The sequence below is a fragment of the Diospyros lotus genome, chromosome 14, assembly GCF_014633365.1.
Source record: "Diospyros lotus cultivar Yz01 chromosome 14, ASM1463336v1, whole genome shotgun sequence".
NCBI classification, from domain to species: domain Eukaryota; kingdom Viridiplantae; phylum Streptophyta; class Magnoliopsida; order Ericales; family Ebenaceae; genus Diospyros; species Diospyros lotus.
Window position 1 is genome coordinate 33,003,537 of NC_068351.1, and position 26,056 is coordinate 33,029,592.

General features: G+C 36.3%; 2 protein-coding genes across 2 annotated transcripts; one reads left to right on the forward strand and one right to left on the reverse strand.

Moving 5' to 3' along the window:
- Positions 1 to 3,242: 3,242 nt before the first annotated feature.
- On the reverse strand, positions 3,243 to 18,745 carry LOC127790765 (26S proteasome non-ATPase regulatory subunit 6). Its single transcript, XM_052320428.1, has 8 exons — positions 18,506 to 18,745; positions 18,309 to 18,423; positions 5,762 to 5,852; positions 5,545 to 5,690; positions 5,242 to 5,461; positions 4,903 to 5,011; positions 4,133 to 4,301; positions 3,243 to 4,006 (listed from the first exon to the last, which is right to left on the reverse strand). Exons 1-8 carry the CDS (start codon positions 18,639 to 18,641, stop codon positions 3,832 to 3,834), a joined length of 1,161 nt encoding a protein of 386 aa, XP_052176388.1. The 5' UTR covers positions 18,642 to 18,745; the 3' UTR covers positions 3,243 to 3,831.
- Positions 18,746 to 19,969: 1,224 nt separating this feature from the next.
- LOC127790364 (probable ubiquitin-like-specific protease 2B) lies at positions 19,970 to 22,697 on the forward strand. Its single transcript, XM_052319840.1, has 7 exons — positions 19,970 to 20,192; positions 21,201 to 21,432; positions 21,531 to 21,698; positions 21,789 to 21,920; positions 22,029 to 22,110; positions 22,200 to 22,313; positions 22,454 to 22,697. The coding sequence occupies exons 1-7, from the start codon at positions 20,129 to 20,131 to the stop codon at positions 22,529 to 22,531; spliced, it is 870 nt and encodes a 289-aa protein (XP_052175800.1). The 5' UTR covers positions 19,970 to 20,128; the 3' UTR covers positions 22,532 to 22,697.
- Positions 22,698 to 26,056: the final 3,359 nt, after the last annotated feature.

Consider the following 26,056-nt stretch of genomic DNA (forward strand, 5'->3'; position numbering starts at 1 on the left):
CCTTCACTCAAGGCAAAGAGACGCAGTAAGATGAGGCGATGAGACGTGAGGGGTATTTTTGTTATTTGTGATACATTATGTAACTCAAGATGTACACAATAATGTACCTATAGCTAGTCCTTAATCATAATTTTCGAATCAATTTAACTCTTATAATTTATCATTTTTCTTACATGGTAACTTAAATTTTTCGTTATTTCAATTACATCCATAAATCTATATTTTTTAGTCAATTTATAAAAAATAAGTAAAGTGAAATAACATAATATAGGTCACATTTCATTTATATTAAAGTATAAGAGTTAAATTGATTCGAAAATGTAGGTTTAGGAGTATAATCAAAATAATATAATATTTAGGATATCGTATGAAAAAAAATAAAGTTAAAGTATAAAGTTAAATTGACTAAAAAATACAAGTTCAAGAGTGTAAGTGAAACAACGAAAAGTCTAAGTGATCACATAAGAAAATATAAAAATATGAAAATAAAAAATATAAGTTTAACATATAAATAAATATAAATGTGTGATACATGAATGTATAGTATCAACTCAAATATCAAAATTAAATGCACAGTAGTTGGGTCGTGTGTATTACTTGTTAGATTTTTGTATTAAAATATTTTATTTAAAAGGTTGAAATTTATCTTAATATTCAAATTTAAACATTTATATATTTTTTTAAAATATTTATATTATTGTAAATTTAAATATTTAAATATATTCAGTATTTGATATATATTTGAAATTCAAAAATTTCAAATGTTGCTCCCTAAAATTTCAATATGAAAAATAAAATTTAAATTTAATTGAGGTGAAGGAAAGATTCATTTGATTGAGTCCCTTAGTTGGTGGAGAAAATTAAGTGAGACTAACAGTTCGATTTATTGGAACTAATAGAATTGAATTAATTGAATTTGTCAATTCAATTTAATTTTTTTCTTGTTTTGATTCAGTTCAATTAATTTTTTTCAAAAATTCAATTTTTAGATTTTTGATTAAAAAATCTAATTAACTGAACTGATTAAACTTTAAAATGATGTTGTGTTAATGTTTATAAAATAACATTATTTTTTTTTTGATTTTATGTGTTTTTTAGTAGTTATTTCAATTTTTTCATTTTTTGTTTTGCGTTTCTTTGATTTAATTGCTTCAGTTCGATTTATATGATTTAAGTTCAATTTTGTCGATTATCGATTAGTTTGATTTTTCGAGTTAATCAATTAGTTCAGCTCGATTTTACTCCTCAATACGATTTAATTGGTTAGTGAATGAATTTTAGTCGATTCGATAACAAGTAACTAACTATTAGCCAATTTAGTGGTTGTCTGATTTGATTAAATAAAATTTAATTTACACGTAATGCTTATTTTAAAATATCGGGTTTATAAAATTTTTAAAATGTTTATAAAAATAAAAAATTAAATTTAAAAGATTACATTTTGAACTCCCAAACCCTCCCTTGAACAAAGTGTTTGACATCCCTAAGCTTAAATACCAACTTGGAAAGAAATTATTTTGTGCCTTTTAAGGCGCCACAATACTAAATAAAATTGAATAATGTTAAGAGTCATGATTGATGACAATATCATTAATTATGTTACGATTTTTCATTGAATGAAATTAAAGAGATCATGTATCATTATCTATTCTACCTAATACTTCTTTCAATAAAGATACAACACATAACTAATGACGTTATCATCAATCACGACTGAGTTCTTCTACAGGACCAGACAGATTGACAGACAGACTTATAAAATAAGGATTAAAAGACTAAAATGCCCTCATCCATATTATATTGAAAAAAATACAATATAATGTGGGGAGGGCATTTTAGTATTTTAGCTCTTATTCTATATGGCTGTCTGTCAACCTATCTGGCTATCAAAAATTTTTAATCATGACTACTAATATTACTCAATAAAAGTAATATCTAATCAATCACATCCCACATATGTTACAATTACACTCAAAAACACCTTATAAGTTAAAGACTTTTTTAACACACACAAACTCAATACAATTTAAAAATATATCTACGAGTGGCTGTAATTTGCTTTCCTCCCTGAGTTAGTTGTCAATTTAAAAATGTTTATAGGTGAGGCGGGTCCAAAAAAAAGTAAGTGAGATGAACCTTTAGAGATATTTTTAAACATAAAGACTTAAAAATGTTTTTGGATGTGGTATTAGAAGAAAAGAAATAAATTACGAAAATCTCTATAAATATTTTTAAATCTTTTGAGAGCCATTTAGAATCTAGATATAATGATGATTTATTATGATAGTATTTGTTAATCAAAATATAAATTAAAAAAATAAAATATTAAAATATTTATCATTTTTAATATATTTTTTAAACTCATCTAACCACTTTTAAAAAAAAATTTATAACTTCTTATTTAATATTTTTCAGATATATTTACTTCGCTCTACCCTCAAGATAAATATATCTTAAACTTTACAGATAAAAATAAATTATATATATATTCTCTAATATATTTTAAGAAATTTAACATAATTTGATAAAAATTTTCAAATAACTTCTCAATTAATTATTCTATATTTTAATTCAAAAAATATTACAACCTTAATTACTTATTTTAAAAATGCTACCTATATAAACACAACATTATTGACAACTTTAAGAAAGTATGGTACGACAAGAAGTAAATGATTTAGAATACTAAATTTTCGTACAAAACAACTTAATGTTTGGGGGGGTCCAATTGAAGCATGGATGGTGAATGGTGGTCGGTCCAACTTCTCCGCGTGCTAGTCACAAATCAAAGCCTAGCTTTCAGCCCCTCCTTTAGTATTATTATTACATGATCCATTCCATTCAATCAATCATTCTGCTTTGCTTCCCCTATACTACACTCCATCCCACAGGCTGAAATTACAAGATTGCCCTTTCGTCCAAAAACTATTCTTCCGATAAAATACAAAAATATATATATATATATATAGTTTTCAATGAAAACTCACTCCTTCAAAAGACATTAAAAAAATATATATATTTTTTGAGTGATAACAAGAGCTAAAGTAAGATTATTTTTGAATTTTTCAAAGTTTTTTATAAACAAAGAAAAGTAAAACAGCTTAATTAACCCCTCGTAACCCTAATAAGTTTGATGGGAAATAGGGACCAAGTTTGAGAAACCTAATAAGTTTCTAACCCTAGTAAGCTGGTAAATCGTTAGTCTTTTGTTGGTTAGTTTTATCATTCAACATTTAACCCAATTAAAATTTGACACCTCACCAACGCGGCAAGTACATATAATAGTCCGTGTACAGGAAGAAGAGGAACCAACACAAGAAAGATAACAAATCAAAGTTGAGTGAATTGTCCAACAAAGGTACCATCTACGAAAGCAACCAAACCAAGTTTCCTTTGGTTTCTTCCCATATGAAGTTTCCTTTTGGTTTCTTTCTCTCTTTCTTCCTCTGTCTGTCTCGTGGCTCAGTCACAATCATTGATCTCCTCCAAGGATACTGCTAAGTCTAGGCAGATCAATTCGTCACCACTTGATAGCAGCATGTTGGTGCATCTAGAGAGGTTTCTCTTCTAGTTCTAGATACCCCACCCACTGCTACACAGCAAGCCAAGCGAAGGCAAGGCAAGGCCTCAAATATACTCACTCAAATAAACTAATCAAATAACTTAACAACAACTCATTTTGCCATTTAATCAGAGCAATCTTCAATATTTTATCGGTAAGATACCAGAAAGGAATTCAAGAACACAGGGAACCAAAAGTATGTCTGCTCGCTGCTCGACTTTGGGCTGGGCATCATCATGTCCCGAAAGAAAAAATATTCTGACCTACCTTTAAAGATCAATGACACGAGAAAGCTTCTGAATCCGGTTCAACAGGAAGTCGCCTTGCTTGATGGTTGCTTGATAAAGAGCATTCTTTGCATCTGGGCGGTTAGTTTCCAAGACACCCGCAACTTTATCAATCTTGCAATGAAGCTTACCTGCCGCAATAAAACGTGACAGCTCCCTGGAGCCGCAGCACCAAGGAAAAACTTGATTAAACAAACAATAAAACCAACTGCCACTGATAATTACAGCAAACAATAAGAGCTACCACTTGGGAAGACAATCGAGCACAAATTAAACCACATACAAATCAATGAACTCCACTGTCACTCCAAATGCCCTTGCCATAGCCTCCATTGTGACACTCTTGTAGGATTCCAAGAACTGAGAATAAACCACGGTCCTGACCTCCCTCATGTAATATCGAAAGTGCGGATGCAAATAACGGTCCAGTTTTATCTGTTCTGTCAGGCCAGCTGAAAGCAAATAGGACAAAATTTAAGATCTGAACAAACTATAAAATAATATTTCAAAGCTATAGTACGATTAGCACAACCAATACACATAGGGATCAGCTACTAATCATCCTGCATCACGGAGCATCCATACGTGTGACTTGACATGTTAACATTAGGGAGGCCTGATCCTCCTTAGATGTAGCAAGACTATGACTATTTCAACCATCCAATTTCAAGTTTATTCAATGGCCAAAGTGTTAGGTACAAATATTTCAAAGACCAAATTCAAGCAGCGCATTGCTACTCAATCAAGCAATAAGCCAAGCTACAAGAGAAAAGCGACAGTCCTTCCAATCAAGCAAATGACCAACCAATTCCAACAATTGTGGCAACCAACAAAGCAAAAAAAAAGTAAAGGCTTGCAGGATATGAATGGCTTAGCAGAATTTGTCCAGTCTTGCAGCCACTAAGCTAACAGGCAGCTTTCAAAAATGCTCACACATATGGCCTTGCTAAAATTTGGTGCAGAACTGAAGCCGAAGAAAGCTTAATGCAAGCAACATACAAATACAGGGGGAGATTCAACTAAAAAATAGTTTGGAGGCGGCAACATACTTACCAAATGCTGAGAAAAATGACTTGTATTGACAATCATATAAAGAGTTTAAAAACCCTGACAGATGAGGGATTTTGCCAATAACCGTCAATATCTCAGGAGCATCAACTACCTGCAACATGCAGGAACACAAGCGTAGAAATATTATTATAAGAGAGCCACTTAAACACCAATCTATCATCAGTTAAAATAAAAAAAGGAAAAGGCAAAGGAAAAACGATCAGAGAACATTGAACCAAGGTAAAGCTGGACGAGCCGTTCTGTAAGAAACTCAACCCACTAAAAAGACATTAAAGGGGAAGGAGTGCCATGCCAAGACCCTGAATTGCAAAATGCATATACCTTTTGTTTCAAGGAAACTCTATCCAATGATATGATACTGGTGAGGACTGTGTAAAATATGAAGGTGTCGTATGGGAAAAGTTCATAAGTTGTGAAAGTCGAGATGGAATCAAGAAATAGATTGGCAGCTTTCTTGAAGTTGCGTGTAGACATGCAGTATAAGCCTTCATAAACTTTCAGGCGATTCTTCCTTTCCCAGTCACCTCCCTCCTCAAATAAGCTGTCATCGGTGTGTTGTACGTTAGGAGAACAGGACCAAAACATAGGTAACTAAAATAAACAGTAAAATTTATAGATTTTTACTTCTTAGCTTTATCAATGCTCTTGGAAATAAGGTCAAAATCCATGTAGAAAAAAGCAATCTGCAGTGTATGGAAAACCAGGTCCATCTTTTGCCCAACAGCAACAGTCTTGCTTTCTGTTAACTTGAGCTGTTCCAGAGCCTTCTCCTGGATTCATATCGGGATAAGTTAGAAATGAAAAAGCCCACTACAGATTGAAAGATGTAGCAATTATTTACCTTGTCACCAAGTCGTATGAAAAACAATGACTTGGCTAAATGAGCTTCTCTAACTTCACTTTCACCTAAGTTTTCTTCTGCATCAGCAATCCTAATAGAAAAGTGCAGCCAGTTAGACAAGTTAAGTATCAAAGAGAACAACCAATGGTACACCTTAGACACAGAAGAAAAATTCCCAAGGAACTGATGCTTAAAGTTGGGATTAAGAGCAACCAACTGATTCAGAAGAGCATCATTATTAATGTATAGAGCTCTATCATTAGCTCAACAAAGCAGTAACCAACCCACACTTGTCAATCGCATAACTCCACAACCAACAACTTGGATCCTCTATATTTTTTAGAAAGTTGATAATAAAGTATCCATTCATAGGTTGTTGTATTGCAATGAGGTTCAGGAGACTTGTATTTAAAAAAAAAAAAAAAAACACCAGTATGGTACCTCCCATCACATTATCAATTGGCAAGGACATTCCAAAAAGTTGTGCAATTTGATACCACAACAGTTAAGTGATCACAATATCTTTTTGTACGAATTCTTTTACGTTGTTTATTTAGAAGGAAATAATCAAATATAACAAACATAAAAGCTATGACAGACTCTTCCAAAATTGTGATGTAAGCAAATTTAGTACATGACACCTGGGATAAGATAGATAATGTGATTGAGATGATTAGTTAGAGATGTACTTTATAAACAAAAATAAAACAGAATTTTTTTTTTCTTTTTTCTAATTATGCATAAAACTCTTGTCCTATGCATTAAAAACTATTAGTTTGTATACACCATTGTACCATATCATAGTTACCAATTTCGTACCATACTGACTGGTAGGTAGCATACTGGGAAAAAAAAAAAGTATACTATAATGTAAACACCGTTCTGTTCATAATTGCAAACCAACACCAGTCAATACTGACTAGTATTGGCTAAAATCAATGGTACCGGTGGTACCATCTAAGGCTAATGTCATTATAGAGACCGGTGAGAGAGAGAGAGAGAAGAGGGGGGGCTTGTTCTTCTTCTAGCAGCTGGGAAGAATGGTCTGTCACTGTGTTGGTGGAGGTTCAAAAGCTCCTTCTTCTTCCACATCTGCTGCAGCATTTGAGTCCATAGCCTTCTTTAATCTCTATTGACTCTTTTTCAAAGACAGGAATTGATCGAAGAGATAGGAAGGGGAATCGATTCTTGAAATTATCAATAAAATGAGTATTTGGGTATAAATTACTCTCTCCATTCATCTCTCTGGAATATGACTCAGGGGTAAAGCCACTCTTTGTTTGGCTTGGGTATATTTTGTCACATTCGAAGGGTAGCCATTGTAATTTGTCTTTTCTTTTCTATTAGGGATATTTGTCCATTAGCTATACAGGCGTTTATGTTTCTGTTTGTACTGCACATGGGTGCATGTGGGTGGCTGTGAGGCTATATAATGTGCCACAGCTTGAGGATGGGCATTCATGAATGGAATGACTTGAATCTTTTCCCTCTGAATTTCTCTCTATTTCTCTTTTTCTTACTGTTCTCTTTCCTTCTCTTTCTCTCCCATCAATTTCTGTTGATGTCTAGAAATTCACCCAAATACCCTCTGTCAGATCTGGTGATCTGACAAGTGGTATCAGAGCCCAACAATTCCTGGCCATTTAGTTCGAATACCATTAGTGAGAAGCAGATTCTAGGCGATCAGAATTCAGTTCAATCACGGTCAGAATTATCCACTAATTAGGATTGATGAGTTGGAAGCCAACTGAGCGAAGACAACCAGTTAACTCCATCGATCGTCCCCTGCAAGTTGGGTAGTAGGTGAACCCTATGATGGCAGAAAGAACACGGATGAAACAATTGGAGACGCAATTGGATGCAATGGAGATGGGCATTTGACAAAATTAGGAGCAGATAGAGGAGAGGTTGGAGATGATGGAACTCGGCCTCTGTCAAACTCAAGAGGAAGTGAGTCAAGGCCGAGCTAAGACAATGGCTGTGGAAGGGAACCTGAGGGAAGATTTTTCTAATCTCCAGGAGGAATTTTCTAGATTCAAACAGCAACTCAGCATCGTCTTGACCCTGTTCTCCAGAATTCCTAATACGAGCCTATGGGCAGTTTTCCTGCTGAGGACCAATCTGGCTTCGATACTTGTCGGGGGCCAAGCTAGGCAACGCACTTTGGATTGTGTGAAAATAGAGGAGCAGTCGAAATTGGTGCTAGAACCAGTGATGAGAGGCGTTGATACTAATCCTAACCTGATTCCAATGCCAAGATTAGACATCCTAGTATTCAAAGGGGACAAGCCGAGATAGTGGGTACGAAGGTGCAAACGTTTTTTTTACCGATATCAAGTGGCAGAAGAGTAAAAGGTGAACTTAGCAATTGCCTATCTCAATGACACCGCAAATGTGTGGTCCCAAGGATGGAGTAGGAGGAGGACAGTACTAAGCTGGTCAAAGTTTGTAAAAGACTTGTGTATGTGGTTTGGGGAAAGAAATATGGCGGATGTTATTGAAGAATTTAACAAAATGAAGCAAGAGGGAATGGTGGATGAGTATTTACTTAAATTCGAGGAGCTCAAGTCGTTGATAGATGTTCGCCCATCCCATCTTGGATGAAGCCTATTTTGTGTCCAACTTCATAAGTGGGTTAAACGAGGAGCTAAGACCAATAGTCAAGATGATGCAACCCACCACCATTAAACAAAATGCAAAGAAGGCCAGACTGCAGGAATTAGCCCTAGAGGGACTTTCAGGAAGCATCGGGTAGTGTCAAGGGGCCTAAACACAAGCAGCCCGTTGGTAGGGAGTGGAGAGTTCAAAGCTGCCAATTCGGTTCCACAAAAAGGAAATATGCTAACCAAGACTACCCCAAATCCAGCTCCAGTGAAGTCCCCATCCATGGAGCAGAAAAGGCAACTTGGGTTATGTTTCCATTGTGGGGAAAAGTATGGCCCAGGTCACCAATGCTGGAGACAATTGCGACACATGGAAGGGCTAGAAGAAGAAGAAGGGGAAGTAGAAGTTGCTGGGGAGATGGAGGCTACCGGAGAGGAGGCTGGTGAGATTTCCTTGCATACACTACAAGGGAGTCCATCGGGAAAGATAATCAAGGCAAAGGGATCAGTGGGGAGGAAGAGACTGATGATTCTCATTGATAGCGGAAGTACGCACAGCTTCCTAGATGAGGCTACAGCTGAGGACTTACAATGTCCAACACAAGAAACAGTTCCTTTGTCAATTACAGTAGCAAATGGCAGCAAGATGATGAGTAAACTGAGGTGTCAAGGGCTTAAGTGGCTGATGCAAGGTGAGGAGTTCATAGCGGATTTGTGAATTCTGAAGTTGGGAGGCTGAGTATTGTCCTTGGGGTTGACTGGATGAGGACGGGAAGCCCTCTAATCTTTGACTTTAATAAGTTAGAGGTTACTTTTGAAATGGAAGGGAAGAGGCTGACATTAACAGGAAGCTGGGAGGCTGGAGAATGCAAACTATTGGCAGGTCAGAAGATGCAGAAGTTAATCCAACAAGGGGAAGCTTCAATAGCCCAATTTTACTCTATTTATTTATGCAGTTGAGGTGGAGGGAAAAGGTGATGAAAGCAGGAAGGCAGCAACAGACTTGGAGGACCCCCCATGGCCTACATTGACTTCCACTCTGCATTCACTCACTGAGGTACACTCTTGTGATCTCTTACACTCACTGTTGAAGGAATTTGAGGGTTTATTTGCAGAGCCCTCAACAGTCAACCCTTCCCCCAACCCGCTTCCTTGATCATGCCATACACTTGAAACCAATGCGGAACCTGTCAACATTCGATCCCATAGATACCACCCAAACAGAAAGCTGAGACAGAAAAATAGGTGAAAGAAATGTTGTTTAAGTCTATCATTCAGTCAAACCAAAGCCCATTTGCCTCCCCTATTCTATTAGTCAAAAATAAGGATGGTACTTGGCGGTTTTTTGTCGACTACCACCAGCTGAGTTCCATCACTGTAAAAAATAAATTTCCTATCCCAATCATCGAAGATCTACTTGATGAACTAGCCAGGAGCGTTGACTACAGCCAGCTTAATTCCATCACTGTAAAAAATAAATTTCCTATCCATGAACAGCTAGCTGGAGCCACCATTTTTTCAAAGCTTGACCTAAGATCCAAATACCATCAAATCCGAATGAGTCCTACAGATGTTCACAATGAACAGCCTTTAGAACCCATCAAGGGCTCTATGAATTTCTAGTTATGCTCTTCAGCCTAACTAATACCCCTGCTACATTCCAAGTCTTGATGAACCACATCTTTAGTCCTTACCTGAGGAAATTCATCCATGTGTTTTTTGATGATATCCTCATACACAGCTCATCTTTGGACCAGCACTTAATCCACTTGAGGGCAACTTTTGAAATTCTCAGACCCAATCAACTGTTTGTGAAGGGGTCCAAATGCACCTTTGCTGAAGAAAAAGTGGAATATCTAGGCCATATAATCACTGGAGAAGGGGTAAGTACAGACCCTAAAAAGATTACAGCCATGTTGGAGTGGCCAAAACCACAATCTGTCAAAGAATTAAGGGGTTCTTAGGCCTGACCGGGTATTACAGAAGGTTCATCCGGAACTATGGGATTATCAGTAGGTCATTGACTGATTTACTTAAGAAGAATAATTTTTGCTGGAACAGTGATGCGGAGGAAGCATTTCAGACTTTGAAAAAGGCTATAACCCAGGTTTCAATATTGGCCTTGCCTGACTTTTCAAAGCCCTTCATCTTGGAGACACATGCCTGTGATTCAGGAGCTGTTTTGGTGCAAAAGGGTAAGCCTCTGGCTTTATTAAGTCAAGGTTTAGCCCCAAAACACTTGGGCCTAAGCATATATTACAACGAATTGCTAGCAGTCCTAATAGCAGTAGAAAAATGGAGGTATTATTTGGAGGGCAATCAATTCATAATCAGAACTGATCATGAAAACCTCAAATTTCTGATACAACAGAGGCTACATACACAGCTGCAAAAGAAGGGGGTGACTTAAGTTGCTAGGGGTTAGACTATACAATACAATATGGGAGGGGTAAGGAAAATACAGTGGCAGATGCACTGTCCAGGAGGGAAGGAGCAGTTTGCCAAGCAATATCAGCAGTGATTCCTGACTGGGTTAAGGAAATTACAGCAAGTTATGAGCAGTCCACTTGGGCAAAAGATATCATCTCTTGATTAGCAGTTCACCCTTCAGATCAGTCTGGTTATGCCTTGACAGCAGGGTTACTAAGATATAAAGAGAGGTTGATGATTGGGGATTGTTGTGTTTGCCTCGACTTTGTCCAATAGAAGATCAGTAAATATTGGAGATGCGTCGGCTGGAAGATTAGATCATTAGGCTTAAAATACCAAGTGTAATATACTTAGTATTTTGGGGTCTAATTGTAATATCCCAATGATAGTTAGTTACATTGGGGTGTCTGCCCTTTCTATAAATAAGAGGGCATGGGAGGCAGTCGAGAGGCATTCCAAGGAAAGAGTTTTTATTTCATCGATGATGAGTATTGATTTCATTCTTAAGAAAAAAAGACTGAGTGATTAGAATTTAGTCTTGTGCATTCTTGAGAGAAGAAAGGTTTTGTACTTGGGGATATAAATGAGGGTTAGAAGCTGATGTACTGATCGGTTTAATTTGAATAAAGATTGCTCTGTGTGAGTGTTGGACTGTTGGATGCAGGTTTGCTTAAGGGCACTCCGAACCAGGATAAATCTCGTCTCTTGCTAGATTCAAGTGGGAGTTCTCTTCAGTTTGGTCCTAGTTTGAAAGTCCTAATATAAACGGGGATGACAGTCAACTTAAGGAGAAGATCCTTCAATTCCTGCACAATTCACCTATAGGGGGACATTCGGCCTTGAATGTTACATACAACAGGGTGGGACAGTTGTTCTATTAGCTGGGGCTCAAGCGAGATGTGACCACTTATGTCTTTGGATGCCCTATTTGCCAGTGCTGCAAGCATGAGTAGGTTCCTTACCTGGGTCTGCTGCAGCCACTGAATGTATAAGATATTCACTAGTAACTTTTGGCAAGAATTATTCAAAAGTTTGGGGGTGAAACTGCATATGTCCACAACATATCACCCGGAAACGGATGGACAGATGAAGAGAGTAAATCAGTGCTTGGAATCTTACCTAAGGTGTATTTGTTTTGCTAAACCTAAGAGTTGGAACAAATGGCTACCCTTAGCCCAATGGTAGTATAACACTAGCTTCCACTGTTCATTGAAGAGGACCCCGTTTGAAGCTCTATTTGGTTATAAACCCCCTATACTACCTGCCGTTATGTGGTACTTGAATGTGGAGATGGCAGTGGATCAGTACTTACAGCAAAGGCAAGAAGCTTTGCAGGTGATAAAAAAGGGAATTAACCATAGCACAAAACATGATGAAACAAATGGCAAACAAGAGGAGTGAGAGATCATTTGAGTTGGGGGATATGGTGGACTTAAAGGTCAAAAGGTTCCAGCAGCATCTTTTCTCTACCAATCCTACATCAAAGCTAAACCCCAAGTACTATGGTCCTTTCCCATAGTAGCAAAAGTGGGGGAGGTGGCCTACAGATTACAATAGCCAGATGGAGTGTTAATCCGCCTTGTTTTTCATGTCTCTCTGCCAAAGAAATCCATTGGACCTACAGACAACACCAGTGTGGATATTCCCTTTTCGTCGGAGGACATAGTAGTTAATAGGGAGCCCTTAACAGTGTTGGAAAAGAGGGTGATCTACCGAAACTCCCTGCCTTTGACTCAAGTTTTGGTGCAATGAACTCACCTACATCCCGATCATACAACATGAGAGTATCTATCAGACCACCTCAAGCAGTTTCCTAAAGTGGCACAGATGTTATGATTTCTTAGGGGGACAAGAACTGTTTCATTGGGGGGGGGGGGGCATTTGTCACATTCTAAGGGTAGCCATTGTAATTTGTCTTTTATTTGCTGTTATGGATATTTGTCCATTAACTACAAAGGCAGTTATGTTTCTGTTTGTACTGCACATGGGTGCATGTGGGTGATTGTGAGGATATAATGAGCCACATCTTGAGGATCGGCATTCATGAATGGAATGACTTGAATCTTTTCCCTCTGAATTTCTCTCCCGAATCTTCTCTTTCTCTTATTGTTCTCTCTTTCTCTTTTAATTTCTCTCCCATCAATTTCCGTTGATTTTTGGAAATTCACCCAAATACCCTTTGTCAGATCCGATGATCTGGCATATTTCTGTTAGTGTTTTTTTTTAGCTATGTTCGTTTTAGGTTTGTACTTACCTTTCCAGGCTATAGCCTAAAAGGGTTGGGTAATGAGTAATATTGTCAGCTAGAGAAAAGCTCTACGTGACAAGACTAATTTTATTTATATATTTTAATTAAAATAACATTATTTTATCATCAAAATAATTAATATTAACATTGTTAGAACCAGACCAAACTAGCCGGTCTGACCGATTGGACAGGCAACCAACTGGCAATCCAGTCAGGTCAACATATAAAACCCAGCAGGCCTTAGAATTGGGTAAGTTTGGTTGAATCAGGTGATTCAGCCATGCATTGGCTGAATGCCATCCCTGCTGCAGCTCCTTTTTGTGAGAATCTCACATCACCTCAGCAAGGGAGACATGGGCTATATACAAGGAGGAGGATCCCTCCACCTGTTAAGTTGTCTTTTCAGGTTAGAGTTCTACCTCTGACTTCTCACATGGTATCAGAGCCAACCTTTGGCTGGAGGACTACTCTCAATCGTGGTCATGGACTAGTACCCTGCCTGATCACCTGGGCATGTATCAGTTACTGGAGAAACTTCGACGTGAGGGGGAGTGTGAAAATCCCACATCGCCTCAGCAAGGGAGATCTGGGCTATATATAAGGAGGAGGATCCGTCCACCTGTTAAGTTGGCTTTTCAAGTTGGAGTTCTACCTCTGACTTCTCACACTTTTGATTAATCTCCATGTTTTAGATCTTTTAGTTTTCTCTTTCCCACTAACCCTCCTCCCCTCTTATCTATTTTTCTCCCTTTGGATCTCTCTTTTGCACTTTTTGATAGCATGAAGAAAGGTTTTCGTGTGAGGGAGGAGACAATTGAACTGGACTAGTTGATTTGGCGACAAGTTCTTAGGCCTGCTGGGTTTTATATCTCTGCACGAAGACATATAATAATATGAATTATTATAGAATTGGCTTTGAGGTTGGATGAGCTTACTTGATAAACAATCCCGGCCAAAACTAATCTTGATTAGTGCTCAAGTTCAATCATTCAACCAACAATCAATATATGAACAGAAGAAACCTTTTCTTGCTTGGCAAAACCTAGGCAAAATTAAATGTAAAGCACCAAAAAGTACTAACCAATCAAAGTCAAGCATGTACTTTAGGATTACTACTTGCAGCCAAATATTATAGTTAACCATTATCTCAAACAGCTGCTTGTCACTGACTGAATTACAAAGGTTAAGATCCAAGTGGGCACCATGCAAGCATGACATGGACACAGTTGGGAGAGTTGCATGGCATACTACATGGAAGGAATGTTTCAGATGTCTCTAGACTATTCAAGTATGTTCTAGATTGATCCTATCTAGGACATGATAAGCTATACAGCCCTTATCTGCCTCATTTGTAACCATCCTCTCAATCATCCAAGTCCTCTCTAATAGAGGTACCTTCAGAATCTTGTCAAGCCCTTGAATTAGGGCTTGCAATTCGGCAATATGAGAACGCGAGAATTGATAGAAAGAAAGAAAAGGGAAGAGAGAATCAATAGAGAGAGACTTTGATTATTCATTTCCAAGATATCCCTCAAAGTGTCGTAGGTCTATCTTTTATAGGACCTCTAGCTACATCAACTACCTTCTAACTATCCAACGGCTTCAATAACCCGCTTACAACATTTCTACTACTTTATTTCCTCATTTAGACCCTAACATTTTACAATATTACACACTACTCCCTAGGGTCGTGACAATCCCCACCTTTTCAAACAATTCTTGTCCCCAAGAATTGACAACGAAGGCTATGGTTCAACCAATCCCTACTTTCAATACTTGTTGCCTCCATCTCTTCTCCTTACTGTTTTGTTTTTCCCCTTTGAGTAGTAGAGTGTAGCAACGTCCATTGCTGCTTCAACCTGTCCTTCAAACACTTCAGCTTGTATAGAATGCTGTTGTGATTCCTCTCTGATGATCACCCTGCACTCCCCTATTTCCGCCTGGGAAATATCTTTTTTTTTCTTTGCCTTTTCCCTATCATAAACTTCCATATTCATCAGCTGTCTTTTGCACTGATGACCAAGACTATATTTGTCTCCACACTTGAAACATACCCCCAATTGCCTTCTCTATTCCATCCAACCTCCTTTACTGCCAATATTATTTGCTCCTGTCTTTCCTGCTGGTTGATCAGGCCTTGTAAGCAAGGCCCCCAAACTCCCTCCCCCATATTGTCTAGCCAACAGACTTGGCTCGTAGGGCACATTATGCTTCTTAAAAATGGCCTCTAAGGTCATTTCTTACAGCCTCACTTTTTCAACAACTTGCCTTACCGTCGTGGGAGTCATCATCATGACCATGGGCCATAACTCCTCCTTCAACCTGCTAACAAAACTTGATACTAGGTATTGTTCAGTGAGCCTTGGTTGTATGGTACATACCATGGATCTTAGCTCCTTGAATCTGGGTTGGTACTCCATTATAGTACCTTCTTGCTTCAACTTGCTGAATTCTTCAATAACACCTGTCATTTTCTTCCCCCTGAAATGCTCACGGAGCCCTTCCGAAAAAACTCTCCAACCCCCTTGCAACCCTTCATTTTGGACGCACCCTTGGTACCAAGAATCTATCACTTCATTCAGATAGGCCGCTACTAGAGTCACATTTTGATCCTCGGAAATCCAGTAGAATTGAAAGAACCTTTTGCACCTCCTTAGCCACGACCTTGGGTTCTTTCCCTCGAACATGGGTATCTCCAGTTTTGGCATGGGTGTATGGCCGTGCGCCAACTGTTGCAAGTTTCTTCTCGGATTTTCTTAAACTATATGTTGTTCCACTTCTTCCAAAACTCCGACCGTTCCCGATTGATTGCCCTGATGCGGCAAGATCAGCTTCGACACCTGCCTTGGCAGAAATTCCAACGACAACCGTAATTGGGGCAAAGAGGCCAACATATTTAACATACTGTTGATCCTTTGCCCTTGTTCCTCTACCATTTCTTAACACCTTCGAACCAATTCTTGGCATCTTCTGACTGCTTCTTGTTGCTTTTCTGATGTCGCTTGCATGGCTTCCTTCCACTCGACTAGTTCTGCCCGCATTTGGCGCATGGCATCTTGGGTATGGGTCATACCGAATTCCAGGGCTTCCAAACCTAACCTCTAGTTGCTTCAATCTTGTACCTTCTACCATCTGCCTAGACTTCAATTCACTGCTTTACGCCACATCAAGATTTGACCCACGCCATGCCTTCACTCTCACCTACCCCAACTGTGGCCCACTTGATGCGTTGGTGCATAGAACGCAGGAATCTCCGCCAAGAATTGCACCACTTCAAGATTTAATCGAGAACTGTTGTCCGTGCTCGCCTACCCAAGCCCAAGCTCCTCGCTTCCGAATTTCAGTCCAAACAGCTTGCGTCCGTAAACCCAATATGTCTTGCTTTCGTCCTTCAGTTCTGTCTCGTTTGGGTCGTCTTCGCATCCGTCAGTTCTGCCTCCTCTTGGGTTGCATCTTGCCGAGGGTTGTGAGTCTGACTACCCCTTTGATCGCTTGCGACTACCACTTCACCTTCAACTACTGTGAATGCGTTGGAGTTGCTACTGCTAGCAAATTTCGATGTCGACCCTCACCTTGATGGCTTCTGCCGATTACCCCGCAGCTAGTTCGTTAGGTTCTAATACCACTTTGTCAAGCCCTTGAATTAGGGCTTGCAATTTGACAATATGAGAACGCGAGAATTGATAGAAAGAAAGAGAATAAAAAGAAATAAGAGGGAAGAGAGAATCAATAGAGAGAGACTTTGATTATTCATTTCCAAGATATCCCTCAAAGTGTCGTAGGTCTATCTTTTATAGGACCTCTAGCTACATCAACTACCTTCTAACTACCCAACGACTTCAATTAGCCACTTACAACATTTCTACTACTTTATTTCCTCATTTAGACCCTAACATTTTACAATATTACACACTACTCCCCAGGGTTGTGACAAATCTCTATCTCTAGAGCCTACCTTGCTTTTCAAGGCCAATCTAAAGGCACACAAGTGTTGGTTGTTCTTGTAGGTGCACATGCGATTCAAAGGTAAAAGCTTGACTTAGCACAAGGATAAGGCCCTGGTTCAAGCTAGGTACCATGCAACCTACTTAGGGAATTGGTCTTATCATAACGTTGGGTAACAAAAAGGATCAAGGTTATGACACGTTGCTCTCATTTTTTTTAATCCCACTATTTTAGCAATTACAATTCCAAATAAATGAAATGGACCACAAAAAGGTAGTGAGGGAGATTCAAACATGCATGTTGAGTAAATTTTTGCTCCAATTGAAACTACCAAAGCACTAAAGAGATAGGAATTTCACTTGCTATCATTTTGAACATGAAAACTCTAATCCTTTGCTGAATCATTTCATCAGTGTCAACAAAGAGACACAAACTGGTGGCACCTAAGCACACGCAAATGTGCAGATATAGAACAGTAAATCTAAACAATTATTGAGATCATAAAACTATTTTAGTTAATTCCTGTACTGACTAAGAACGTACTCGCACTGACTACAGAGAGCCAACTAGAATTCCTGCACTGGAAACATATTCTAAGTCTGCACCTGTCAAGTTATAAGCCTTTTTGAAACACTCTTCTGATCAGTATTTGGAATCAAAAGCTTCATCTTAAACTTCATTGGTCAACTATCTCCTAAAGAGATATTGCATTCAATATCTCAGTCATATGCACTCTTAAACAAGAACACTTGAGGTCTTAAAACCAAATGCCTTATTGGACCTCTTGAACAAGAGAAGAAAGTAACGCAAAATTTCCACCAAGCAGCATATGTAAAACTTCCTACATTCATAGGATCTTATCAAAGCTGTAGATTATTAACACAAAACTAAATTTTCATTCTGACAATAATGATATGGCAATTGTAACGCAAAATATCATCTACCTTTCTCAAAGACTCGGTAAGCCAGTCAAAGTTGCCAAAAGATAAAGCCCCCTCCCTCACATTTCCATTTCAAGTTATATTTCACTTATATACAGATTTTCCATCGAGTTTAAGAACTAAAACAGTAAGAAAAAAAAAAACGATTTCTCCATACCTAAAAAAGAACAAGGATATTCAACTGAACTTAGCAAACACTTTCCCCAACCACAGAATCAAATTCCATTCTCAGACATGACCACAATATCGTCATCCACTCACCATGTTTAAAGAACTCCTTCCCAAATGATACAAACTCAAAGTTAATTCGAAGGACTTAGTCCAGCGTTTATAGGCACACACATACACGAACGCTAGAGAAAGAGAAAACGCGAGCTCACTTTTCATCCAGCTTCTTAAGCTGTTCGTCGATATTGGCACGCATCGAGGCAAGGACAGATTGGTCCAGATCGAGCACCGAGTTAGAGGCTAGGGTTTCGTACAGCGCGGCCATATCTGCGACAAATGCAACCATAAAACCTAAATCAACTAGCGAAACAAGCAAAATTATCAGAGAGAGAATTGAGGCGGTGGCTACCGTCCGCCACGACGGACTCGAGGACCTCCGGGCGGAGGCGCACTTTCTCGATGTCGGGAACGTCGGAATGGGTGAGTAGGAAGAGCTTGTGAGCCAGCACCAGCTGAGGCTGCTGCGAACCTTCTTGACCTTCCATGGCGTCTCTCTCTCTCTCTCTCTCTGATTCAGATTTCGGAGGCGATTCGCAGTTTGCTTGCAGAAGGAGAAACCGAGAGCTTAAGCTTTGTGTTCGTTTGTAACTTTGTAGAGAGAATTATGTTTTTGGTTAATTTCAATAACGGCTCAAACTATAATATAATATCCTTTTAACCCCTTGATTTAAATGTTATATCACGTATCCTCACTTGAGATTGCCAAAATAACACTATTGTCCATATCTTCCAATTTCCATCAATTAAATGCCAACCATATTAATCTAACGTCATAAGAATATAGGATATGGTCAAACCATATATAATTCCATTAAATAAATAAATAATTTATAATAAAAAATTAATTAAACGTACGTTATATGGTTTATGCTATCATTTTTTTAAATTTAAAATTTTAAAATATTACCATTCTAAAATTTGATTTGTACTACTAAGCTCAATTTTTTATCGTATCAAAAATAATACTCGAATTAAGTAATGGTCTAAAATAAATGTACATTTTGAATTCTATAACCATATATAAAGAATTGTCGCCTTGAGAAAATTTATACATTAATTAAGACAAAATTATAATAATTTCAAAACTTAAATAAATAGCTTACCAATAAGTAATAATAAAAATTATTCAAAACTAATTGACTGTAATTAATTATAACATAAGTAATAGATTTTAAATAATAGTTGGTTATGGGCTCGTGTGTCTCTTAACACAATTTATTTTAACGAGATCATAAGTCAAATATTTTATATTAATGGACATCTCCCCCTTTATTTATTAAATTTAGATTCAAATTGTGAATCAATTTATTTACTTGCTAATTGATAATCTAATTGAATCATAAGATTCAATATTTACCCACACATATATATATTTTATAAACTAATTAATATAAAATTTAATTTATCTTGGTTCGTTTTAAAGAGAATGGTATTCTGATCCGATTTTTTGTAAAGTTAGCTCGAGAAAATTTCTTGAACTTTCTAGAATCATTTATTGGAGTCGATTTTTTTTTATACGTGACCCAAGTATGATTGGTTAATGGGCCTTGACCTAGTGATTCACCGAGTCAGAACTTGACACATCAATAGCAATAATATGATATATAATATTTTAAAATATATATATAAAAAATTAAAAAAAATATTTTATGAATATCCAGAGAGTTTAAGAGTAGTTAATATTAATTTTGCATCATCAGACATTAAGAAAATTAAAATATTAATTTAAGAATAAGGAAATTTTGTAATCACAAGAACAGCCGGCGTGATCGAACGGCGGGTCCGAAAGGGTTTAGCATAAACCGTAGCGCACCAGATCAGATCCCCAGCAATTGCTTTGGAACATGTTCTGGTTAGCAACGTCACAGTTTTCCCCCTCCCGCTGCTGCATTCTCAAAACGCGAAACGGCTTCTCAGCAATCGCTTTCGCCTCGCCCAGAGAAAAAGAGTGAAAGATATTGATCGAACGACAATGGCCAAGAGGAAGCTTGAACGCAATTCATCCGTAGTATGTCTCTCTTCGATTCCGATCGCAGGTTAAATCTCTCTCCCCCTCGATCAGATGTTATCTGTGTATATGTTGCAGAAAAGGTGGAAAGAGTGTAAAAGACGAGTGTCAGGAGAGCTAAATGAGTGAATTATAGCAGTAGATGGCTGTAGGATGAGGTTTTTGTGAAGATTTGAACTTGTCTTTGAGTAGGCTCAAACTAGACAGCGGAGGTGGAAGGAGAATGAAATTCCGAGACGTGTTGTTGGAATTTGTTTGTGTATCTGCGGATTGTACTCCTTTTTGGGGTTTCCAGGACTTATGGGGTTAATGATTTGATTGATTTTGCAATTGGGGCTGAAATTGTGGAAGATTTATTGTAGTTGATAGAGAGGAATTAGGTTTGATTTTGGCTGAAATTAGGTAGTAGTGCACCATTTGTCCGCGTATGTGCTGTGTGTGCACGGTATTTGCTCTGATCACTCGTAGTGTTTGCCCATATAACTCCTTCAAAGGAACAAGAAGAAATGAAATGAGAGATATTGATAAATGTCACTTGGAAGGAAGATACACGCTTTGCAAGATGGTAATGTACACAAGGGGATAGGTAAAATTTTGAAGCATTCCTGAATTTATCTACTTATTATGTGCACTCCTGCACATCTCATATTGAGGTGCAAATTGTGACCACAGCACGGCTATTATTAAAGTATTCATGATACATCAAACATGAGTATCTAGCCATGGAAACATGGAAACTATCGGACTCATTAGCTTGGTTCCTCTATAATTTCCAATGAGCCATATTACAAAACTCTGGGAGGGACTAGGGAGTGATTGAACAAAGATTAACGAAGTAAACCGGGGCATCTAAAAAGCTATTTGGTTTCATGTATGGATTATCTGATGCTTTTTGTTAGCTCCCACCCTGCCAATAAAAGAGAAACATCATATTTGACTATTTATCTTTTATTTCTTTGATGCTTCTCTTTTTGATCAATTATATTGAATTCATATTGCCAATTAACATTCTTGATGGTTTTTTGAATTCTGGTAGAGGGTTATGGAGATGACATTACAAAACATCGCTCCTGTTGGCTGCATATTGCAGCAAGCCTGCATGCATGTGGAAAGAGAGTGACTAGACAAGAATTTGAAGATGTAAAAAGATTTGAAAGAACCTCCCCATGTTTCTTAAGCAACATCTCTTGTCGTAAAAGGTCAATAAGGAGAGTTAACTGCAAGAAAACTGAGAAGTTAAACAGTCACACGTTTGAGTGCTACCTAGAGTAAGTTGCATCACCACCAATCTAGCCTACATGAGGAGCTTCATTGGTTTTCTGATGTTATTTTTTCCTATTCTGAATTTTGTTTCTTAAATATGCAGCCATATTTGGAGGAAAGTCTCAAAAGATAGAGCTGCTTCCTTTATGCACATTGAATCTTTATGGTTTTCTTTGTACTTGAAACAATCTTTTAAAGCGAAGGTATTGACATGGATTAAGAAGCAGAAAATTTTCTCAACGAAATATGTATTCATTCCTATTGTCATTTGGTACGTATCTCCACTACCTTAACTACTGAATTGATCTCCCATAATTTGTTGGTCCATTGAATTTCATATTTCAAAATATTTACTCTTTAGGCACCACTGGAGCCTCTTGATCCTTTGTCACTTTGATGAGGGTTTGCAATCAGAAACTAGAACTCCATGTATGTTGTTGTTAGATTCACTGCAAAGCGTAGGTCCATTGCGGCTTGAGCCCAGTATAAGAAAGTAAGTTAGTTTTCCTTTTACCAGGAAAAGGAAATTCAGGACCTGAATAATCCACTTTGTTTCCTTATAATCTTTTGATTGACCATTCTTTTTCTTCTTTCTGGTTAGGTTAGTTCTGGACATTTTTAGAGCGGAGGACCGGCCAGAAAGTAAAAAGTTGATTTCTCGAATTCCTCTTTTGGTGCCTAAGGTGACTGGTCTGAATGTTAATAGCTTTCTCTATCCATCTGTCTGGATTTAACTTTGTTTGACATAAAATAAATAAACAAATCGTTTCAGGTGCCACAACAGACAGATGACAAGGAGTGTGGCTATTTTGTTCTATACTTCATAAATCTATTTCTGAAGGAAGCTCCTGAAAATTTCAGCACCCGTGAAGGCTATCCTTATTTTGTAGGTCATTCTTAATCCTCATTATGCATTCCTACTTATATATGTGTACACACACACACACACACACATATAAATCATTAGCTATTCTTATTTGTATATGTTTTGGTGACAATAGATTGTTTTTCTTTTATACACTGCAGATGAAGCCAGACTGGTTTACTCATGAAAGCCTGGATCGATTCTGCAGGCAATTTCATTCTAGAATACTGAATCCATAAGTTTGACATAAATAGCTTATTTTTCTTCTTCTTCTTCTCCTTCCTCCATCAGTTTGAGATGTTCTTGATAGAATTAATATGCATCTCTGTGAATATTGTACCCTCTAATGTGGATTGCTAGCACCTTCTGCAGTTTGGAATATGTGATTTTGTTTCATTGGCATCATTTTCTGATTTGCTACGTGGGTAGAATAATATGCATCTTTTTCATGTTACCCACAAGTCTAATGCTGGTTCTGCACTTGGCCCTTCCCTTAAATTCCAAGAAAGGTGTATGGCATGTAGGCTGAAGCATCCTTTTTAAATGGTATTGGTCGGTCACAGTGGAATGTTGCCACTTATTATTTTTTGATTAACCTGGGTATCCTTGAGTTTCACTTGATTAGTCCCCAAAAGAGGTGGGCTTTACCCCAACTCACACTCCAAGTAAATCATGGTATAATTTTCATGTAGTGCCTCTAAGGAGATTTCGAAGTTAAGATCTCTGTCATGTCCATCCTCTATTCTTAGCACTAAAGCCACTCATGGGGGTGTGCCACCTTTTATTTTTGACCATATGGAATGTCACTGGCACTGCACAAAGCTTCATGTCTTTGTTTGTAGCCTTATCATTACTTTATAAAAAAGTTATTTAGCAACTTATAACCTTCCTATTACAATGCTTAGATGAGTATAAAACGGTCAAAATCAATCAAAATTTGTCTTAGTTTTACTAGGTCATTTGATTTAACAAATTAAAAAAGAAAAAAAATAGATAAACAATCCAACTGAATCCTTAATTTTTTCAATCCCTAATCTTTGCTAAGCACAAATTCTTTAATTCTAATCCCTAAATCTTTTTTTTATTAGGGTAAATGATACCGATGAACTCAGAAATGATGGTCAAATTTATATTTTTATTCTTGTACTTTTATGTTTTTTTTGTGATTATTCAAAATTTTTATTATTTCAATTACACATATGTTCTTGCATTTTCAAATCAATTTAATTCTTATATTTTGACATTTCAAATCAATTTGATTTTTATATTTTGATATTTTTTTATGTAGTAACTTAAACCTTTCGTTGTTTTTATTACACATTTATATTTGTATTTTCAAATCAATTTAATTCTTATATTTTGATGTGTAAAAACAAAAAAATGGATTAAATTGATTCATCTTATTTTACCTTTATTTTTGATACATTACACAAAAAAGTTAAATTAATTCAAAAATACAAATACAAAGGTATAACGAAAAATTTAAATTGTCACATAATAAAAAATCAAAATAAAATAATTAAATTGACTTAAATGATTTATAGCCAAAAACAAATTGACTTGAAATGTAGATTTATGAGTGTAAATGAAATAATAAAAAGTTTGAATAATCATATGAGAAAAATACAAAAATATAGGGATAAAAAATATTAACATACAAAGAGTTTTAAAAGGACAAAAATACCCCTAAACATTGTAATCCTCCTCTGCACTGGCCCCCACCGGCGACGGGGGGTCTTCAACTCCTCACGGCACCCAGAGCCGGCCCAACCAGTTTGGGGGCTCTAGGCAAAAAAAAAAATTGAGGCTTTTTTAAAAGTATTATTTTTTTATAAAAAAATAAATAATACATATTTTTTTTAAAAAAAACTCATCAATTCATTAAATTAAAAAAAAGAAGTTAAAGTTCAATCCACTACAAAATTTGTTAATTTTTTATTTCAATCAATTACACAATTGATGTCATTTTTTATTTTTATTTATTAATTTTTTTAAAAAAATTGCAAACATTGCTTAATTTTACTAAATTTGTATTCAACATCAAATTCATACTATGCGTAAAAAAATATTATTATTAGACTTACATTAATTTAATTATTACAATTATTAATTATAAATTAGATGACGAGGGAAGAGAATGAGAAGTGAAAAGTGAGTTTAATGGGTGAGTTTAAGAATTGAGAATTGTGAATACACTATAAAATTAGATAGACAACAGTACAAAATTGAACAGAGAGTACGGGAAAGAAATATAAAATTAATATTTTATATTTAATTTTTTAATAAAATATTTATTATTAAAAAATATAAAATTTTAAAAATGGCCTTTCACAATTTGGGGCCTTAGGTAGCTTGCCTACTTGGCCTTACACTAGGGCCGGCACTGACGGCACCACCACCATGTCGGCCACCACAGCCCCACCATCCTTTGATTTGCTGATATTTGCCATTGCCACCGTCCATCTCTCTCCCTAGTTCTCATCTACCTTTAATTTAATTAAAAAATATTTTTATTAAAAATTTTATTTAATTAAATTTTAATGTATAACATAAACATTGAATCGATGTGATTGGTTTGATTTATTTAGTAGATTGATCCGGCAATGAGTCAAATTTTAATAGAAATTAGTTTTGAGTTCATTCCTTTGAATTTATCATGGACCTGATTCAAGCCGATTGATATATAGAAATAAATTAAAAATATATAACATAAATATTTAATATTATTTGGCATATTCTTTGTGGATTTATTAGTTGATTGTTGTGAGTTACTTTGTAGTTGTCACTGTTTAAAGCAAATTATTAAACTATTTTGTAGTCTATTTATGTGCAAATTGTTTGTTTAGCATTGAAATTATTATTTTTTTTCTAAAGTTTATATAACACAAATTTGAAATCAATAGATTATTAGTAGTAATTTCTATCTAGATCTGAACCAAACTAACCCGATTTTATTGGGCTGGGTCAGTTTGGTTTGGTTTGATTCTTAATAAGGATTGATTTTGTTATGTTATAGACAAAAATTTATTAAAAGATTAAAAAAAATTCAAAATATCAAAATAACTTTTTCAGTAAAAAGATATTTTTTTTTTTCAGACGTGAAGGATCCCACGCAATATGCAAACTAGATAATTTTAACATTTAAAAATTTCTTCGAGAAAATAAACTTTATCTATAAGAGATAGACATTATCCGAAAGAATCATAATTCTAATAGGGTTAAGAAGAGTCAAAATAGACGTAATTTATACAAATTCTAGCCCTAGCAGGATTAGAAAAAAGTTAAGATAGATATTATCTACAAGAATTGTAATCCTAACAAAGTTATGAAAAGTTAAAATAGACGTTATCTGTAAAAATCATAATCTTAAACTACCTAAATGATTATTTCATACTTCTCTATAAATAAGTAGACATTCACTCTTGAAAAGGTACATCCCTAATATTAATTTCAATACAGGTTTCATTATCTTTAGTGTCTGATTTAAGTATCAAAGTGTTTGTGCGGGAATCTCCCTGCGCCTTTTGATTATTTTTTTTCTTGCAGGCTCAAATGACTTGACGACGATACTAATTGATGTTTTGTATTTGATATGGTTTTGCTGATGAAAAATAATTTTATTTTAATGATGAAATTATTTTGTTAATAATTATTATCTTGACACTCTAAATTACTTTTCTATGTTCTATTAAGCACTAAAATGAAAATCAATTTCATCATACAATTCAATACCAAAAAACTTGTAATAAAATTTTATGGCATTT

Excerpts from the sequence above, each read along its gene's own strand:
- LOC127790765 (XM_052320428.1), bottom strand. The coding sequence starts at position 18,641 with ATGGAAGGTCAAGAAGGTTCGCAGCAGCCTCAGCTGGTGCTGGCTCAC. Across the intron at positions 5,691-5,761 it reads TCATACGACTTGGTGACAAG|GAGAAGGCTCTGGAACAGCT; the intron begins GTAAATAATTGC and ends ATATGAATCCAG. Across the intron at positions 5,012-5,241 it reads GAGTTTCCTTGAAACAAAAG|GTAGTTGATGCTCCTGAGAT; the intron begins GTATATGCATTT and ends TGCATGTTGCAG.
- LOC127790364 (XM_052319840.1), top strand. The coding sequence starts at position 20,129 with ATGGCCAAGAGGAAGCTTGAACGCAATTCATCCGTAGTATGTCTCTCT. Across the intron at positions 21,433-21,530 it reads ACGTTTGAGTGCTACCTAGA|CCATATTTGGAGGAAAGTCT; the intron begins GTAAGTTGCATC and ends TTAAATATGCAG. Across the intron at positions 21,699-21,788 it reads TTCATTCCTATTGTCATTTG|GCACCACTGGAGCCTCTTGA; the intron begins GTACGTATCTCC and ends TTTACTCTTTAG.